The sequence below is a fragment of the Brachycentrus maculatus genome, unplaced genomic scaffold, assembly GCF_059751285.1.
Source record: "Brachycentrus maculatus isolate JH-2025_06_01 unplaced genomic scaffold, ASM5975128v1 h1tg000482l, whole genome shotgun sequence".
In the NCBI taxonomy this organism is placed as follows: Eukaryota; Metazoa; Arthropoda; class Insecta; order Trichoptera; family Brachycentridae; genus Brachycentrus; species Brachycentrus maculatus.
Window position 1 is genome coordinate 171,887 of NW_028281229.1, and position 19,607 is coordinate 191,493.

Consider the following 19,607-nt stretch of genomic DNA (forward strand, 5'->3'; position numbering starts at 1 on the left):
AAAAATAACTCTTAATTGGAGATAATCCAGATTTGTGAACAAGTATTTGGACACACTCAAAATATTGTAAATAAATTAACTGGTCAAATTATAAGCTATACTTAATAAAAAAAATAAAAAGGATATTTTCTAGCGATTCTAATATATAGCTCACTCCATTCAACAACATCATATATCAAAAATCGTAAATTTTCAGTTTTGCAAGTTTTCGGAATGCCCAGAAAATGCACTATATCCCAGCAAAAGCGCCATATTTTAAACTTAATATCTACCCGCTACAGGGCAAAAAATGCTGTTTTTGCATTTTGAAGAAAAGGTATTGTTAGTTTTTTTTTAATATTCTAAATATTTTTCAAATTGAGAAAAATATTCAGGTTTTACCTAAAAAGATCTGTTGCGGAGTAAAAAGTTCAATAAGTGGCTTGATATTAATTTTTAATACATTGTATTATATTTTTAACTTTAAAAAACGATCTCCTGAAAAATCATGTTTTTTGATATTTGACGTTGTTGAAAGGAGTGAGCGATATGTGAAAATAATCCAGGATTCGGACCTCACACACAAATGAAAGAGGTTCTGCTAAATAAAAAGCTTGCTTCATTCCACCATTGAAGTGATCACTTAAACAGCCTGTGGCGTTCGTAAGCCCTGTAAATGCCCAGATTTCAACAATCTTCTTCATCTATGTTGAGATGTCAAAAAAATCATGTTAATAAATGTGTGTATGCATGCAATCTCTAAGACCCGGCAGGTTGGATTAATAATGAAGACAGAACGATGTAAAGTTTTATCCTTTCTGCCTACCCCTGCTTGAAGCGGCGTGATGGTAATTTTATTCATAATTTTTTGTTGAGCTAACAACAAAAAAAAAATTCAACTGAAAAAAAATATTCATGAGAATCATGCCATAAATTATTCAAATATTTTTTTAAATCCCTTTGAAGCATTTACTACAATGTGGATTTATTTCAATTACAAGATAATGCATTCTAAGACCTTTTGACGTTTTAGTATCAATTTTTTTACAACATGGAGTTTATTGATAGATATATGATAATTTCTTTTATTTATGACACACTTCCTTGCATTTGATCAAAGAACAGCGTCTTATTTATTATTATTCTTCTTCTTCTTCATGAGCCCTCTGACCTCCACTGCTGGATATAGGCCTCTTCCTCTTCTTTCCATTTCCTCTGGGCGGTTGCTGCTTGCAGCCAGTTTCTACCCCCACAGTGACTAGTCTCTGAAGTGCAGAAGTGAACTTGCCTTCATTTAAGTAGCGATCAAGAGAACACTGCGTCAATACGATGCCCTATGCACTATTAGGCGAGGAAAAGGGTTAGATTGAATAAATTATTTACATTTTGAGTGTGTCCAAATACTTGTTCACAGAATCTGGATTATCTCCAATTACATGAGTTTTATTTTTGACTACATGTTTCAGAAGTTAAACTTCCATCATTCAGGTCTGTATAATAGTTATTATACAGACCTGAATGATGGAAGTTTAACTTCTGAAGACTACATGTCTATAATAAAACTCAAGTGGTAAAAAACAAGTGTTTTCTTTAATCATTGTAACATGTCTTACCACAAAGTTAATGCCGAAACAATAAATAAAATACATGAGTTATTTTCACATTATTTTTTTTGACATCTCATCAAAGATGAAGAAGAATATGGAGGTCTGAGCATTTACAGGGCTGACGACCGTCATAGGCTGGTTTAAGTGATCACTTTACACACGAGTAACATTCACTAATTCTACCCATTATTGACAACAACACAGTGTTTGTGTCTTTCATATTTTTAATTTCTAAAGGGAGGCTGTTAACAGTTTTTTATTCCTAAGTACATATTTTTAACTAATGCAGTTTCAGCGATTTTTTTTATGATTCGTAATCGAATCGCATTTCGTAAGAATTATGATAGGTAATATCGTGTCATTCAAGCAATAAAAAATAATTAAAATTACAAAAAGATAATACCCATGAATTATTGCCACTCGGGAAACGATTTTAATATCTTTATAACCGTCCTTATAATATTATACAAAGAAATTATCAACATTCTTAATCCAGAACTCATTAGGTCATAAAAGATGAAAGATGTAGAGTAGCATGTTTGAGATATGCACAGGGTGGCGCAAAATTAACCACCCTATGGGAATTAATAATTTGCTATAATTTTCGCAGAAGACATCTTATGTAAATTACAATTTTGTTGTCATCTCAACATAGATAAAGAAAAACATGGTATTTTGAGTATTTACATGGTTTACGACCGTCACAGGCTGGTTTAAGTTATTCCATTACACACGTGCAACATTTACCAATTCTACCCATGATTGACCACCAAACTATTAAAAATTTTGGAACTTCTAAATATATTGATTCAACTCGAAAAACAGTCCTTAAACTCAATAGACTTCACGAGAGACATCTATGGTGGGACGAGACAAGCTTTTTATTAAGAAGAAACTCTTTCATTTACATGTGAGGTCCGAATCCTGGATTATATTCACATACTTGAGAAACGTTAGAAAACGTCATTTGATTTTTTTTAAGCTTATAATTTGACCCGTTATTGATTGTGTAAAGTGAGTGTGTACAGTGATCACTCAAACCAGCCTATGATAGTCGTAAGCCCCGTTAATGCCCAGATTTTCTTCGTCTATGTTGAGATGTCAAAAAAATTATATGACAAAAATATTTTTGACGTACGAAAACATTTGCAAAAATTATAACATCTTCCGATAGGGTGGTTAGTTTTGCGCCATCCTGTTTAATAAAATTGATATAATGATAATCGATTACAGGTGTGCTCACTACTGAAGAGGCAGCCGATAAGGCAACACTGTTTAAAAATCGTCGATTCAAAGCCGAATTATCTATTTAAAAAAAATGAGTAATCTGTTTATTGTTGAGTAATCGAATTATTTTATCTGTGTTTTGTCTGCAGTCATAAAATGAAACATATTTGTATTATGGGTGTGTACAAGCTGATGTATTTGCATCCAAATATATGTATACATATACATATACATGTATATGTATATATATATATATATATATTATATATATATATATATATATATATATATATATATATATATATATATATATATATATATATATATATATATAAATATAAAAAAAATATATATATATATATATATATATAAATATATATTTTTTATTTTATTTTTTTATATATATTAACAGGGTGTCTCATGATCCAACGTATTCCTTTTAAGGGGTGTTATGTTCAGACTCACGAAAAAATGAAAATATGACCAATTTATTAATAAATTCTTCTTTTTCTTCAAATCCTTCTCCCCACCCCAATGGTACATGGGGCACTGCATCATAAAAACACAGTGTTATATTGATAGATAAAACATGAAGGAAAGGTGACCTTCGCTGGGATTCGAATATGGGACCTCCGGGACGGTAGCAGAGCGTGATGACCGTTACACTATATATATATATATATATATATATATAGATATATATATATATATATATATATATATATATATATATATATATATATATATATATATATATATATATATATATATATATATATATATATATATATATATATATATATATATATATATATATATATATATAATATATATATATATATATATATATATATATATATATATATATATATATATATATAAATTATATATATATATATATATATATATATATAATATATATATATATATATATATATATATATATATATATATATATATATATATATATATATATATATATATATATATATATATATATATATATATATATATATATATATATATATATATATATATATATATATATATATATATATATATATATATATATATATATATATATATATATATATATATATATATATATATATATATATATATATATATATATATATATATATATATATATTTATATATAAATATATACATATATTTTCAGCTATGATGTAATAGTAGGAAATATTCCTTAAATTTTGCAGTACTGTGTACTGGTTTCACAATATCTATTTAGCTTTGATTATCGTACGTACGTACGTTATAATAATACCGGAGGTCACGGACTAAAAAACAGGTTATTGTTGTAAAATGTTAATCTCTCGCGGCGACCGCTCCGGAGATGTTCTCTCAATGTGTTGTTCTGATATTGTTATCTCTGTGTAGAAGTGTCTTCTTGCTAGATGAAGGTTAGTTTTAATATTTTTAATATTTTTATTTCTTCCTTTCCTTGCTACGAGATTTATCTCAATTCATTCCTATGAATGACCCAAAATTAATGCGGAATCTAAATAGATTTAGCATTTACACACATTTCACACACACATTTAATTACATATCCTCTAATTAGAGTCCTGTGTAATAGGTGACCCGATAACTTATTTTGCGAATTTAACTATGAAAAGGGATTTCAAAAGTTGCATTTCGGATTGCACATTACGTAAAAAATATTCCATACTACTTTTGGCCTTCAACCAGAACTCAAAGTTTTCGGAAAAGCCATTTTTCCGCTTTATCAGCTGTCATTTCGTATTTTAGCAACATAGGCAGTATAATTTAATGTTACGATATGTAATATACTTTTTTTATATTTTATACGTTATGTGCAATCCAAAATGCAACTTTCTTGATATCTAAAAAATATTTTTTTTCATACATCAACGGCCCACTCCATTGTGTAATCCTGTGATATGTTTATTCATCGCGTTTAACCTTTTCATAGCCGCAAATGAATTAAGCCTCAGGCGCAGGCCAAGTATTTTTTAGGAAAAATTAAAGGTTTTTTAAATGTTTTTCGCAGATACTTTGTGGCACATTTTATAAACTTTATAAAAATAAACAACTTTGTTTTTTTACCTTGTCGTCAGCAGGGTTTATTAAATACTATAAAATGTTCATAGTTTATAACATTCCCTTACCAAAAACTTCCACACACTCCGTACACCATATGATAATATAATTTCAAAATTACGTTTAGGAGTTTTTAAATCATATTTTTTTATAATATTTTTAAGTGTTTTAGAATTTAATAAACCCTGACGATGACAAGGTTCTTATCGAAACCGGTTGGTTAAAGTGTACTAATAATAAAAATGTGGTTAAAACAAAGTTGTTTTATTTTATAAAATTAAAAGTGTCTAAATTTGATGTGACAGAGCCGTGGTTTCAACAAGTTGGCGCAACATGCCACGCGGTGGGTGCCACCATCAATTTACTGCGGGATATTTGAATTTGAATACCTCTAAAAATATATCCTACTTCCGTTGATTTATTTTAATGAATACCGCAATTGAATTCAGTTTAATGCCGATATTTGGTAATATGATAAATATGTATTAACAAATATTGACATTAAACTGAACTGAACTAAATTGTATTCGTGTTTCAGGAGATAACTGCTCGCTAAAGCATGCGAATGAAAATGGAGTTTGCACACATATTAGCAATTGCCCTAGCGTATATGCAGAATTAAAAAAAGGCATACTTCCAAAACATGTAAGAAACTATTTTTTTTAAATGTTAATAATATTAGCAGGTGGTAGTGATAATATTTGTAAGAAACATTTATTTGATTTATTTTAACCAACTACAAACATAAGTCACATATCACTCACTTCTTTCAACAACGTCATATCGCTCACTCCTTTCAAGAACGTCATAAATCAAAATTCGTCAATTTTCAGTTGGGTATGTTTTCGGAATGCCCAGAAAATTTACTATATCCCAGCAGAAGCGGCATATTTTTAACGTAATATTTACCCGCCACAGGGCAGAAAGTGTTGTTTTTGCATTTTGAAGAAAATGTATTGTTTATTTATTTTTTTAAATAAACTAAATATTTTTTAAATGGAGAAAAAACCTTCAGGTTTTACTTAAAAAGATCTGTTGCACAGTAAAAAGTTCAGTAAGTGCCTTGATATTTATTTTTAATATATTGTATTATATTTTTAAACTTTAAAAACGTTCTCCTGAAAAATCGAGTTTTTTGATTTATGACGTTCTTGAAAGGAGTGAGCGATATATCAAAAATCGTAAATTTTCTGTTGCGCATGTTTTCGGAATGCCCTGAAAATGTATATATCCCAGCAAGAGTGGCATATTTTTAACTCAATATTTACCCGCTACAGGGCAGAAAGTGTTGGTTTTGCATTTTGAAGAAAAGGTGTTGCTTAATTATTTTTTTTAAATATACTTAATATTTTTCAAATGGAGAAAAAATATTCAGGCTTTACCTAAAAAGATCTGTTGCAAGCAAAAAGTTCAATAAGTGGCTTAATATGATTTTTATTACATTTTATTATATTTTTAAACTTTAAAAACGATCCCTTGAAAAAACATTTTTTATATATGACGTTGTTGAAAGGAGTGAGCGATATATGATATTCCGGATGAGTGATTTCCATTTCTTAGTTTTGGACATAGGATTAAGGTTAACAAGATGGAAACAGAAATAAGAAAGTTTATGAAAAAAAGATAAAAAATTAAACAATTCTTACACAAGACAAAATATTCATTTATAAACGCGTGTAGTAAATAAGCAATTAAAAGAACATAAGGTAAGAAGCTTGTTTAAAGGAAAAAATAAAGCAAATCACTGCCACAAATATATTTCCATGAAGTATTTTTAATTCAGTTAATTCGCCTATAACGGTCGTAAGCCCTGTATTTACGGGGCTGACGACCCAGATTATTTATTATTAAAAATAATTGTTGGTTTTAAAAACAGAAAAATGCAAATTGGCAAATGCCAAGACTTCCATATTTTTCTTCATCTATGTTGAGATGTCAAAAAATAGCCGTGTTTACATTGATAAACTCAAAAAAAAAATTAACGTATGATTTTTTTAAGATATGCAAATTTATGGGAACTATTGCCATAGTGTGTTGTGCAAACCCTTCTGTACGACCAACGCCTGCTCCAAAAAAGCGTAAGTATCTATTTATTTATTTAAATTTTAAAATAAAACAAAAATATAATTTTCAACCACTTTTATTTTTTGATATATTTTCTATTTTTTTCGAAAAGCACCTCATCATCTTCTTCTTCTTCTTTCTTCATCATGAGCTCTCTGACCTGCATTGCAGGATATAGGCCTCTTCCCCTTTTTTCCATTTCTGTTCCAGTTCTGTCGTCTGAATTAGACTTACAGACGACAGAACTACTGCTTGTATTATATTAAAAGCTACCAGCTATGAACCCGATATGAAAAAATTGGCATATATCATTCAACATAAAAAATCTCTTATTTAATTAATTTTTCGCTCAGCAAATACCACTATTTCTTCAAATTTACTGTGACACGTGTTTCGAAGCATTCCGCATCATTTTCAAACATCGATGCATTCATACCGAATTAATTAATGAAACAAAAATCTCACTAATTATGAATTTAAAGGGTTCTACTTTTTTTCAATTCTTTTATTTCGTCATTAACAATAACTTAATTTTTTTTCGATGTATTAATGCTTTGTTTATATTAAAAATCCGAAGTTATACAAACATTTGATGCATTTTATTTCTATGGCATGTGGCGTGCGACATATTATTATTTTGACAAAAAAAATGTCACTCAGGCTCAAAAAGGTTGGCCATTCCTGAATTGGGTTTTATTTTGGTACCTTGTTTCGGGTCACGTGTAATTTTTGGATGAACAGTACAGGAAAGGTTAATGGAAATTAAATAAATTTGTGATTTCAGGAAGACTGATCTGTTACTTCAGCAGTTGGTCCGTGTACAGGCCTGAAGGAGGAGCTTTCGATGTGGAAGACATCGACCCGACTCTATGCACCCATGTAGTATATGCCTTCGCCGGATTGAGCGATAATGCTGGAATTAGGGTTATAGATGAATGGAACGCCCTGAGTGATAATTATGGCAAAGGTATGTATGAGCTTAATTACTAAACACAATTCTCTGGTAAAAATGTTCACGTTCGGCCAGTTTCAAGTTACAACATTTTGAGTGTGTCCATATACTTGTTCACAATATCTGGATTATCTCCAATTACATGTGTTATTTTCATATTATTTTTTGACATCTCATCAAAGATGAAGAAGAATATGGAAGTCTGGGCATTTACGGGGCTGACGACCGTCATAGGCTGGTTTAAGTGATAACTTTACACACGTGTAACATTCACCAATTCTACCCATTGTTGACAACCACACTACTCAAATTTTTGGAAGTTCTATATATATGAACCAATTTAGAAACGTTGTTCTTGAATCACTAGAACTTCACTAGAGACATCTATTAAGAATATAATATAATATAAGAGTCTCTGCTTAATAAAAAGCTTATTTACATCTCAACAATAGATGTCAAAAAATAATAGTTTCAAATTAGCCCAATCAGTAAAAATGCGACTTAACGATGGTCATTTGGCGTTAATTCTTGCACGAGCTATATTTTATAGGCACGTAAGCCAAGATACTTTTGTAAAATGTTCCACGTAGTCGAAGAACAAAGGTTGACAAGTTGAGAACGACGACGAATCGACATTTCAGCGTCTTCTTTAACACTTAGCGCTACAGCAGGATTATTCTCTTCATATTATTTTTTTGACATCTCGTCAAAGATGAAGAAGAATATGGAAGTCTGGGCATTTACGGGGCTGACGACCGTCATAGGCTGGTTTAAGTGATCACCTTTCACACGTGTAACATTCACCAATTCTACCCATTATTGACAACCACACTACTCTAATTCTTGGATGTTCTATATATATGAACCACTTTAGAAACCTTGTTCTTGAATCACTAGAACTTCAGTAGAGACATCTATTGGTGAGATATAAAGAAGCTTTTTACTAAGCAGAAACTCTTATATTGAAAATAACTCCTGTAATTAGAGATAATCCAGATTTTATGAACAAGTATTTGGACACACTCAAAATGTTGTAAAAATGATTTTCTTCGTTACGCACATTTCTTTGTCTTGCTGGTTGAATCGAGAATTAAGTAAAATTAGTGCGAAAACAATCTATGACTGCACGAATTGCTTGCTCACTAGGTCGATTGTGTTGACCGTAAAAAAGACGAAGTGAACTATGAACTTAGGGAACAGATTTTTTTTCAGAAAATAATTTTCCACTGAGATATCGACAAAAAATATTTGTTATTATTTTTCGATGACCTGTATGTATAAGTTAATTTATTTTTCAGACGCGTACACTAGATTTGCTGACTTGAGAAACAGGGCTCCAGGAGTGAAAATCCTCATTGCTGTTGGGGGATGGGAGGAAGGCTCAGTCAAATTTTCGAGGGTAATGTACTCGTATCCATGACGTAAATATTTATCTTTCGAAGCACTAACTTGTGATATTTTTTTTAATATATAAATAAACACAAATTGTCTTTTTTATAAAATAACTATAGGTACATCTTATTAATTATAATTTCGAATGTACTCGTATGCATCACGTAAATATTCAACATATCGTTGTCATACAGGAGAAAGTGACCAAGTTCATTTTTTACAAAAACGTGATTATTGACTGCATGATATCTCACTAGCTCAATATTGCCCTAAAAAATCCCAAAGGATTTTAAACTTGGAAGTATAATATATTGACTTGTTGAAAATGACTAGTTGATGTTTATTTTCTTGCAAAGCAAGAGTGACTTAAATGGCCCTCCTGAACATTTTACGTTTTGTTAGTTGATCACTTTCTCCTGCACGACTACGATATATAAATATCGAAGCACAAACTTGTGGAATTTTTTTATTTATAAATAAACACAAAATGATTTTTTTATAAAATAACTTTAGGTACATCTTATGAATTATAATTTCTATCAGTTTCCATATATTCGATTTATGTTTCTAACATATTCTTCCTCAAAAATGAATAATACTCCCTTACATTTGTACAAGAAGGTGACATAAATGTGATGAGGCAAGTCATTTCGTAAATTGGAAAATGGAGTATCACGAAATTTACAACCTAAGTTTTCTGTTATAATGATAATAATAATTAAAATCACATGTAATCACTCGTATGTGATTATAATCCAGAATTCAGACCTCACATACTAATATAAGAATTTCTGATCAATAAAAAGGTTATTTTATTCTCAACAATAGATGTCTCTAGTGAAGTTCTAGTGATTCAAGAACGATGATTCGAAATTGGCTGTCAATAATGAGTAGAATTGGTAAATGTTACACGTGTGTAAATTGATCACTTACATATAAAGAAACTAGCGTATGACAGTCGTCAGCCCCGTAAATGCCCAGACTTCCATATTCTTCTTCATCTTTGAGGAGATGTCCAAAAATAATACGATATAATTACGACTTTATTTTTGGCTAGTATCGGAACAAACAACAACTAACCAGTATCTCAAAAATCAGACCTGATAGAAAAAATCTGGTGACATTTTTGAAATTAAAACACATTAAAAATCAGTTGTTTGATTTCCGGCACCAATTTTTTTTTTTAATTTTGGGTGGTGTAATCGGTTGTGTGATCCTTGTTTTCATTTCAACGCATTGCAGACCTTTCGGAACGTGACTCAGCGAGAAACCTTCGTGAAGAATGCGGTGGATTTCATCAAGTCACATGGATTCGATGGCATGGACTTGGATTGGGAGTATCCGGCCGAGAGGGGTGGTGCTGTAATAGACAAAGCGTCATATATACAAGTTCTTAAAGCCCTGAGGGAGGAATTCGACAAACACGGATATATACTGTCCGTCATCGTCTCACCCCTTAACTACTACATTTCTAAATCGTACAACATTCCGGCTATGATGGAGTGAGTACCCCATGAAACTTTATGATTAATTTTTACATATTGACATTTCAACATACATGGAGAAGAATTTGGATATAAAGGTATTTATTTATTTACAATACTTTGAGTGTGATACGAATAAAAGATTTTCTGTAATCAATAAAAAAGCATCTTTATCTCACCAAAAGATGTCTCTAGTAAAAATTTTAGTAATTCTAGTACAATGTTTCGAAATTGGATCACATACATATTTAAAACTTACAAGAATTTGAGAAGTGTGTTTTTCAATTATGGGTAGAATTGGTGGTAGAACAACTTTTAAATTAGACTTAGCTAATAGATTTATATTATCCACTGACACTTCGTGATGGAATTGCATTTTTAATTTATTATTAGATTAAAACCAATATTTTTAGCTTTTCCACTTTTTTATTTGACCAGCGACCGGGTTTCGTCGTTACCGACATCATCAGACTGGTGATGATGTCGGTAACCAGTCTGATGATGTCGGTAACGACGAAACCCGGTCGCTGGTCAAATAAAAAAGTGGAAAAGCTAAAAATATTGGTTTTAATCTAATAATAAATTAGACTTAGCTAGTTAGCTTGATGGTTAGTTAGTTTTTAGAATAAGTGTGAGTGTGTACAAATAAAAGAGTTTTTGATCAATAAAAAAGCATCTTCATCTCACCAAAAGATGTCTCTAGTAAAAATTCTAGTTATTCTAGTATAATGTTTCGAAATTGGATCATATACATTTATAGAACTTCCAAGAATTTGAGTAGCGTGGTTGTCAATTATGGGTAGAACAACTAAACTAAACTTTTGTCTAAAATTTGTTTTCTTGCGCCAACATTTATTTCCTAAAAATAATAATAAATCTAGCCAAAGAATGAATAATTTATAAGAAATCCCTTTTTGTAAATCCAGACTCGCGCAAAGGCACTCATTTTTCTTAGCTCCCAAGCTGTTAAATTTATTCTACAAAGACTATATGTTTGATGTTAATTACCTAAGTTTGTTTAGACTTAAAATTTTGCTTTGATTGTTTATTGAAGAGACAGATTTAAACTCCTTTTTCTTGTAGACGTATCACTCATGAAGTACAAGCTTGCTAACTTTTTATTTTTTCATCATTTTTGTTTTTAAGTTTTTTATTTTTTTATTTTTTTATTTTTTTGTTTTCTGATAGTCAAGTATTTTGTATTTTTTGTATTTTATATTAACACTTTTATTCTTGTTCTACTTCTTATAATATCTATTGTATTCTTGCCAGCGTCTTTTACTATGACCTAAATTATATTGTTTACCTACACACAGGCCATGCCTTTGTGGGATCTTTTTTGTATTTATATTTTGTTCATATTTTTTTGTATTAGAATATATTTCATGTTTGTGTAATGCATAAGAATTTAAAATAAAGAAAAAAAACTTTAAAATTTTGACTTGGCTTGTTAGCTTGATGGTTATTTAGTTTTTATAATTAACACGAAAAGAAGACTGATTTAATTTGAGAATTATCATTATCAACGGAAATTATTTCAATAATTAAAGAAAACACTTTGTTTTTTACCACTTGAGTTTTTATTAAAGACTACATGTTTCAGAAGTTTAACTTCCATCATTCAGGTCTGTATAATAACTTAAATATAAAATATAAAATATTTCTATAAATAAGGAGAGGGGAAAGTAAGGGGAAGGGGTTAGTCAAGGAACGGAGTTTGAAAACAAAGGAAAAATTTAAAGCAATGGCGAAGAATTTTGAAACAATATATTATTTAATAAATTATTATTAGAATTCAGGTTTTTTTGTATTTCTAAATTTTCAAGATAATTCATAATTTGGCCTTTATATGGAACAAGGTGTAATAATTTTAATTTATGAGAGTGAAATGAGTGATTAGTATCTATTATATGATTTGCAAATTCCGAAAATTATTTCACTGACTCATTGACTCTTATTACTCATCACCTTTATACGTAGTATGTAAAGTAAACCATGGTCTATCTTATCTACTTTTTTTAATAGTTTGGAACATTTATATACAATATTTATTTATAGAACATTTTTGTTGTAGGTATGTGGACTTTATTGATATGAAATCATTTGATTATCACGGAGCTTGGGACAATATGACTGGACACGTTACTCCACTTCATAGGGCACAAGATGAAGTTGGAACGCCGAAAGAAACATTCAATATTGTATGTGGGTCAAATAATTCATTAATAATTTAGTAGTAGACTCCCAACTCACATGGTCCGAACACATTTACTTTTCCCGTACTGATTACCCAAAAATTATACGGGATCTTAAAAGGGGTACTAAAAGATCCAAGTTCATATTTGTATTGAAATCGTATGTGGAGGGTCTCACCAAAAAATCACATTTCCAAAATTGCACAAAAAATCCCTTAAATGCATATCTGTTCTGTTTATTGTATTATATCGCTCACTCCTTTCAAGAACGTCATAAATCAAAATACTTGATTTTTCAGGAGAAAGTTTTTAAAGTTAAAAAATAAAATACAATGCATTAAAAATAAATATCAAGCCACTTACTGAACTTTTAACTGTGCAACAGATCTTTTTAAGTAAAACCTGAAGGTTTTTACTCCATTTGAAAAATATTTAGTTTATTTCAAAAAATAATTACAATACCTTTTCTTCAAAATGCAAAAACAACACTGTCTGCCCTGTAGCGGGTAAATATTTAGTTAAAAATATGTCTCTTTTGCTGGGATATAGTACATTTTCTGGGCATTCCGAAAACATGCACAACTGAAAATTGACGATTTTTGATTTATGACGTTCTTGAAAGGAGTGAGCGATATGGAAATCTTAATTAAACTTGCGACAAAATGTGACCGATTCGGTATTAAACCAATGATTGAAATCATTTAATCGCACCAAAACGTAACAATTTTACAAACCAGAATTTCTGATTAAATAAAATCATTCATATTAGAAATGTAACGTTTCGGTGAGGACCTCCACAATTGTCTCGCCCTCTCCTTATGACAATAGCAACTTCATTAGAGTAAATGAAATAACATGTCGCTAGCAGACAAAAATTAAAGTCTTTGTATATAAATACGTTAAACTAGCGATGCCGACTAATTGTAGTTTTAATCAAAAAATAAATTTTGAAACACTTAACAAAACATTTTGTTTGATTTGGTGTTCCCGAAGGCTCTCGTATATGGGTCCCGTCTAAGCTTGAATTCATTAAAAACAAAAAATATCCTCCATTTTAGCAAATAAATTGTTCAAATTAAAAAAAAAAGAAAAAAAATTTGGCATGTAAGATTGGTTTTAACGTTCTTTTTCATTTTAGGATGACAATATCAAGGCATGGTTGGATAACGGAGCGATTCCTGAAAAACTGAATCTTGGATTAAGCATGTATGGAAGGACATACACCGTGGCTTCCTCAGAGTGTAAAGTAGCTCGCTGTCCTATCAAAGGATATGGGACAGCTGGCGAATATACAAAAGTAGCAGGATTTTTAGGATACAACGAAGTAAGCCAAAAATGTTTTTTTCTTTTTAATCTATATTTAAATATTTGTGCTGGAAAAGAGTGTCAATCATTAAGCGGATTTTTGATCTTCTAACTAAATAAATATGTTTTTATTTGAATCTGTGTTAGGAACAGGAGGAATAATCTAGGGTGGTCTAGTGAGGAACTAAGCCTTTGCTTAAAGTTTAAACATTTGCTCATTGCTGAGAGGAAACCACATTACACTCCTATGGAGAAGGCGGACTGTTGACTGTCATCAGCAGACCTTCCGTTCCACTAGAAGAGTGTTCGGCATTTTGTGTCCTAGCTTGAATGTCAGTGCTGTTGGTCTTGTGATGAGTGTCCTGCGTGCGCGATTAACAGGATGCTAAAGTCCTATTGTCAGGAAGCAGGATGGAGGCGTAGTATTAACTAAGGCGTGGTATTTACTTACCGTGCCAAAAAATCCACGCGTTCCTGTGCTGTGTAGTCAATGCACATGTAAAAAAGAAAGATTTAAAATCTGAAAAAAATTGTGTTCTTAGATAATCACCTGAATTAATTATATTTTAGATCAAAAGTAATGTTTATTGAAGTTCGATTGTTTCGAATTGATTGATTGATTGTTTTTGATACTGCGTGGTTGTCAATCATGGGTAGAATTGGTGAATGTTACACGTGTGTAAAGTGATCACTTAAACCCAGGCTCCCATATTCTTCTTAATTATAATTATTTTATTGTAAAACCTTTCTACTATAAATTGTTATTGTATCTATTGTATATTATGTAAGAAATCTAGTAATTAAAAAATAAATATTTATATATATATATATATATATATATATATATATGTATATATATATATATACATATATATATATATATATATATATATATATATATATATATATATATATATATATATATATATATATATATATATATATATATATATATATATATATATATATATATATATATATATATATATATATATATATATATATATATATATATATATATATATATATATATATATATATATATATATATTTATATATATATTTAAAAAAAAAATAAAATACGAGTAGGTGTTGAAATAAAATAGTTACATTTTACTGTCGGTAAACTAAAAGTATTTTTTTAGATTTGCAAGTTGGAGCCTGAAGGCGATATCAAATATGATGACGAATCCCATGTACCGTTCTTGGTTAAAGACGACCAGTGGATTTCGTACGATAATACCAGATCTCTACAAGACAAGGTAAAAATATCTGAAAAAAAATCTTAACTTCAGCCCGTTCCCCGCAAAGGTTTGCAGAGACAATAGAACGCCACAGCCCTCTGTATTTGTAATCTTCGCTTTTTCCACATTCATTGGAAATATGTTCAAGCATAAGGCACGATGGAGCTGTGGTTTCAACAATATGGCGCAACATGCCACACGGCGGATGCCACCATCAAATTATTGCGGAAATTTAGAATTTGTATACCTCAAAAAAAACACTTTTAATTTTACACCTTTTTTAAGATATCGCTCACTCCTTTCAAGAACGTCATAAATCAAAAATCTTTAATTTTTAGTTGTGCATATTTTCGGAATGCCCAAAAAATGTACTATATTCCAGCAAAAGAGGCATATTTCCAACTTAATATTTACCCGCTACAGGGCAGAAAGTGTTGTTTTTGCATTTTAAAGAAAAGGTATTGTTTAACTTTTTTCTTAAATATACTAAATATTATTCTAATGGAGAAAAAACCTTCAGGTTTTACCTTAAAAGATCTGTTGCACAGTAAAACGTTCAAAAAGTGGCTTGATATTTATTTTTAATACATTGTATTATATTTTTCGACGTTAAAAACGTTCTCCTGAAAAATCAAGTTTTTTGATTAATGACGTTCTTGAAAGGAGTGAGCGATATATTGTGGACTTTCGGCTTTAACAGACACCTCCTCCTGCAATTAGTCCATTATATCGAGGTTTTACTGTAAAAATATTAATAATAACAATTATAGCAGATGGCTTTACTTCAACCAGCGCATAAATCTTCAATCTCTCACGCTACTTTATAATATTCTTCATAATGCGCCCAAATATCTTGCTGAAAATTTTATATACCTCTCAGATAATGGCCAATCACTTCATTCTTCTTGAGAAAGAACACTTTCCATTCCTCGCCATAACACATCATTCTTAAGTAATTCCTTTTCTGTCCAAGCGTCCAGACCATGGGGTAAATTACCTCTCCTTGTGAAAATGCACCTTCTCTAATAACTTTAAATAAAAGTTAAGGACATTACTATCTATTATTAGAATCCTAACTGTCCATCAAACTTCCTTTCTTAGTTTTTCCCTCTATCTCCTTCCCTAAATTCCCTTTTCCATTTGCTTTCCTCATTATCATCAATTTGTAATTTATTTATATTTTTTTAATGTTCAAGTACTCTCTACCCTCTGATTGCAAACAGCTATATATAGTCTTGTGAAGAAAAAAAACACAAATAACTCCATTTTAATATATGTATTAAATGTTAAATCAATCACTGCCTTTTTTGAGTATACATAGTTGTATTTTATTATTGAAAAAAAAAATTACATAAAAATCAGTTTTGTGACAATTTTTTCGCCTAGTTATGGCATTTTCATTTGTTTGAAAATGCCATAACTAGGAGAAACAATTGTCACAAAATTGATTTTTACGTGTTTTTTTTTACAATACAATACAATAAAATACATTTTGTAGACTCAAAAAAGGGCAGTGTTTGATTTAACATTCAATACATAAATTAAATTGGATTTCTACCAATTAAACGCTAAATTTATAAATTACCTGTATTTATATGGAATCAAACGTTTTAACCAATATCACTAGTCTGTTTTTGGTTAGTTGGAAGATATTGCGTTTTAGCAATAAGCCCACCAATGTACTTATTTATTTTTCTGTACATAAAGTTTAAATAAATAAAAAAATAAACAGAGATAACTGAGCTGAAAATCTTATTTTTCTTTGAGTGATTTTCTTAGGTAATAATTGGCGTGTTTCTTTTCACAGATTGACACTATTCAGAAACACGAGTTGGGAGGCGCTTTAGTGTGGACTGTGGATACAGATGACTTCAGCGGCGCATGTGGAAAAGGAAAATTTCCTCTTTTGACTTATTTAAAAAACAATTTGAATAAATAACAAAAATTAACTACTACTTTGAATGAAAAATAAATTAATAAATACCTTATAGCTATGACGCTGTTGTGTAGCTGCAAATTAAATACAGTGGAACCTCTTATGACGAGCATAATTCGTTACAGCATCTTACTCGTTAAGCGAAAGACTCGTTATGCGAAACACTCGTTATACCAAACACTCGTTAAGCGAAACACTAGTTAATCGAAACACTCGTTAAGCGAATCACTCGCAACGCAAACACTCGCAAAGCGAAACACTTGTTTATCGAAACACTCGCTAAGTGAAACACGTCATGAGAGGTTCCACTGTTCAGTCAAATCCATATGACCTTCAGATCGATTATATAAATGTCTACTTACCTAACCATTTTAAAGATAATAATCTGAAATGTGACAACAATAAAGTAACAAATTTAAGAGTTTCTGTTTAATAAAAGCTTCCCTTATCCCACCAGAGATATCTCTATTGAAGCCTCGCACACTGTGTTTCGAGTTTTATCAACATATCTAAATGTTTCAAGAATTTGAGAAGTGTGGTTGTCAATCATGGGAAGAATTGGTGAATTTTCCATGTTTGTAAAATGATTACTTAAACCAGCCTATGACGATTGTAAGCCCCGTAAATGCCCATTCTTCCATATTTTACTTCATATTTTTTGAGATGTTAAAAAAAAATTATCGTTACAGTTTGAGCATGTGAATTGAATGAGTCGAAAAAAATAATACAAAAAAAATATATAAGGCGAATCTATTTGGTAATCGAAGCAGAGGAAGACTAAAGAAAGCTTGGCGTGATCAAGTATTTCAAATACTTGAAACTAGTCAGGTCACGAGTCGGAATAAACGGCGGGTACTTATGAGAATGCATGCATGTGGATGAGGCGAGGAATGATTGCAAGGACAGAATTGTGTCGTTCTATTCTCTCTGCCTACCCTGCGGGCAAGCGAAGAAATGATTAGTTTGTAAGTTTTTAGAAGGACGTATTTTCAAAAATATTAATTTAATAAAAATATTAATAACATCCTACCCAAAGTCGAATCTTTCATTCATTATTTTGTATTTGTCTCTTAAGGCAGCGTATCCTTCTCTTATGGGGATATTCGCTAACACAGAATTCATTCCGCCGGAGACCACCGGAGAGGTCACATAATGAATAAAATACTCGCAATAATAAAAATAATAAGAAATAAAAAAACTTAAAATTGAATTTACTTTTAAAACCACTTGTATGTGACGTTTGAAACTACTAAGTGTATTTTATATATTGTTTCGGCATTAACTTTGTGGTAAGACAAGTTACAATGATTTAAAAAAAACACTTGTTTTTTAACCACTTGAGTATTATTGTAGACTACATGTTTCTGTATATGTTTCATGTATATGGTTCCATTCTCCTCACATAGGTGAGGAGAATGGAACCATCCACACTCTCCTAAATTGCACAGTATGGCCAACCCCAAAGTAGACGAGTACTGGGGAGACCACAAGGCTTACACCAAGCAGAAGAAGAAGAAGAAAAATAAGTTCCCACTTAAAGAATACTGGGTCTTATATCTCGTTTAGAATACCTCTAACCTTTTTGTACTTTTTGTAATATGACTGTGGAATTTGATTTTTTATTATTTTTATTATTGTGATATCGCTCACTCGTTTCAAGAACGTCATATATCAATTTTCAGTTGTGCATTTTTTCGGAATGCCCAGAAAATTTTCTATATCCCAGCAGAAACAGCATATTTTAACTTAATATTTACTCGCTACAGGGCAGAAAGTGCTGTTTTTGCATTTTGAAGAAAAGGTATTGTTTATTTTTTTTTTAATATCCTAAATATTTTTCTTTTGGCTTGGCCATGTGCTCGGCACTCCTGAGAGCCTTAATCAAGCTTGCCTCTTTTACAAGGCATCAGGTTCGCGCCGCCCAGGACGACCACTGCTGACAATTCGTCGGCAGTTCTCGTCAGAACTTCGGGACGCGGATCTGACTTGGGAGGATGCAAGGGAGCTGGCAGCCGACAGAAAAGCCTGGAGATAGTTTGTGGACTCCATATTCTCCACCTAGGGAGCGGATATGGTTATATAATATAATAATATAAATATTTTTCAAATGGAGAAAAAACTTTCAGGTTTTACCTTA

At 30.6% G+C, this 19,607-nt stretch overlaps 1 protein-coding gene across 1 annotated transcript; it reads left to right on the top strand.

Moving 5' to 3' along the window:
- Positions 1-4,144: 4,144 nt before the first annotated feature.
- LOC148302078 (chitinase-3-like protein 1) lies at positions 4,145-17,891 on the top strand. Its single transcript, XM_088272174.1, has 10 exons — positions 4,145-4,237; positions 5,437-5,543; positions 6,898-6,976; positions 7,747-7,929; positions 9,213-9,313; positions 10,549-10,808; positions 12,865-12,991; positions 14,124-14,309; positions 15,436-15,552; positions 17,342-17,891. Exons 1-10 carry the CDS (start codon positions 4,171-4,173, stop codon positions 17,471-17,473), a joined length of 1,359 nt encoding a protein of 452 aa, XP_088128300.1. The 5' UTR covers positions 4,145-4,170; the 3' UTR covers positions 17,474-17,891.
- Positions 17,892-19,607: the final 1,716 nt, after the last annotated feature.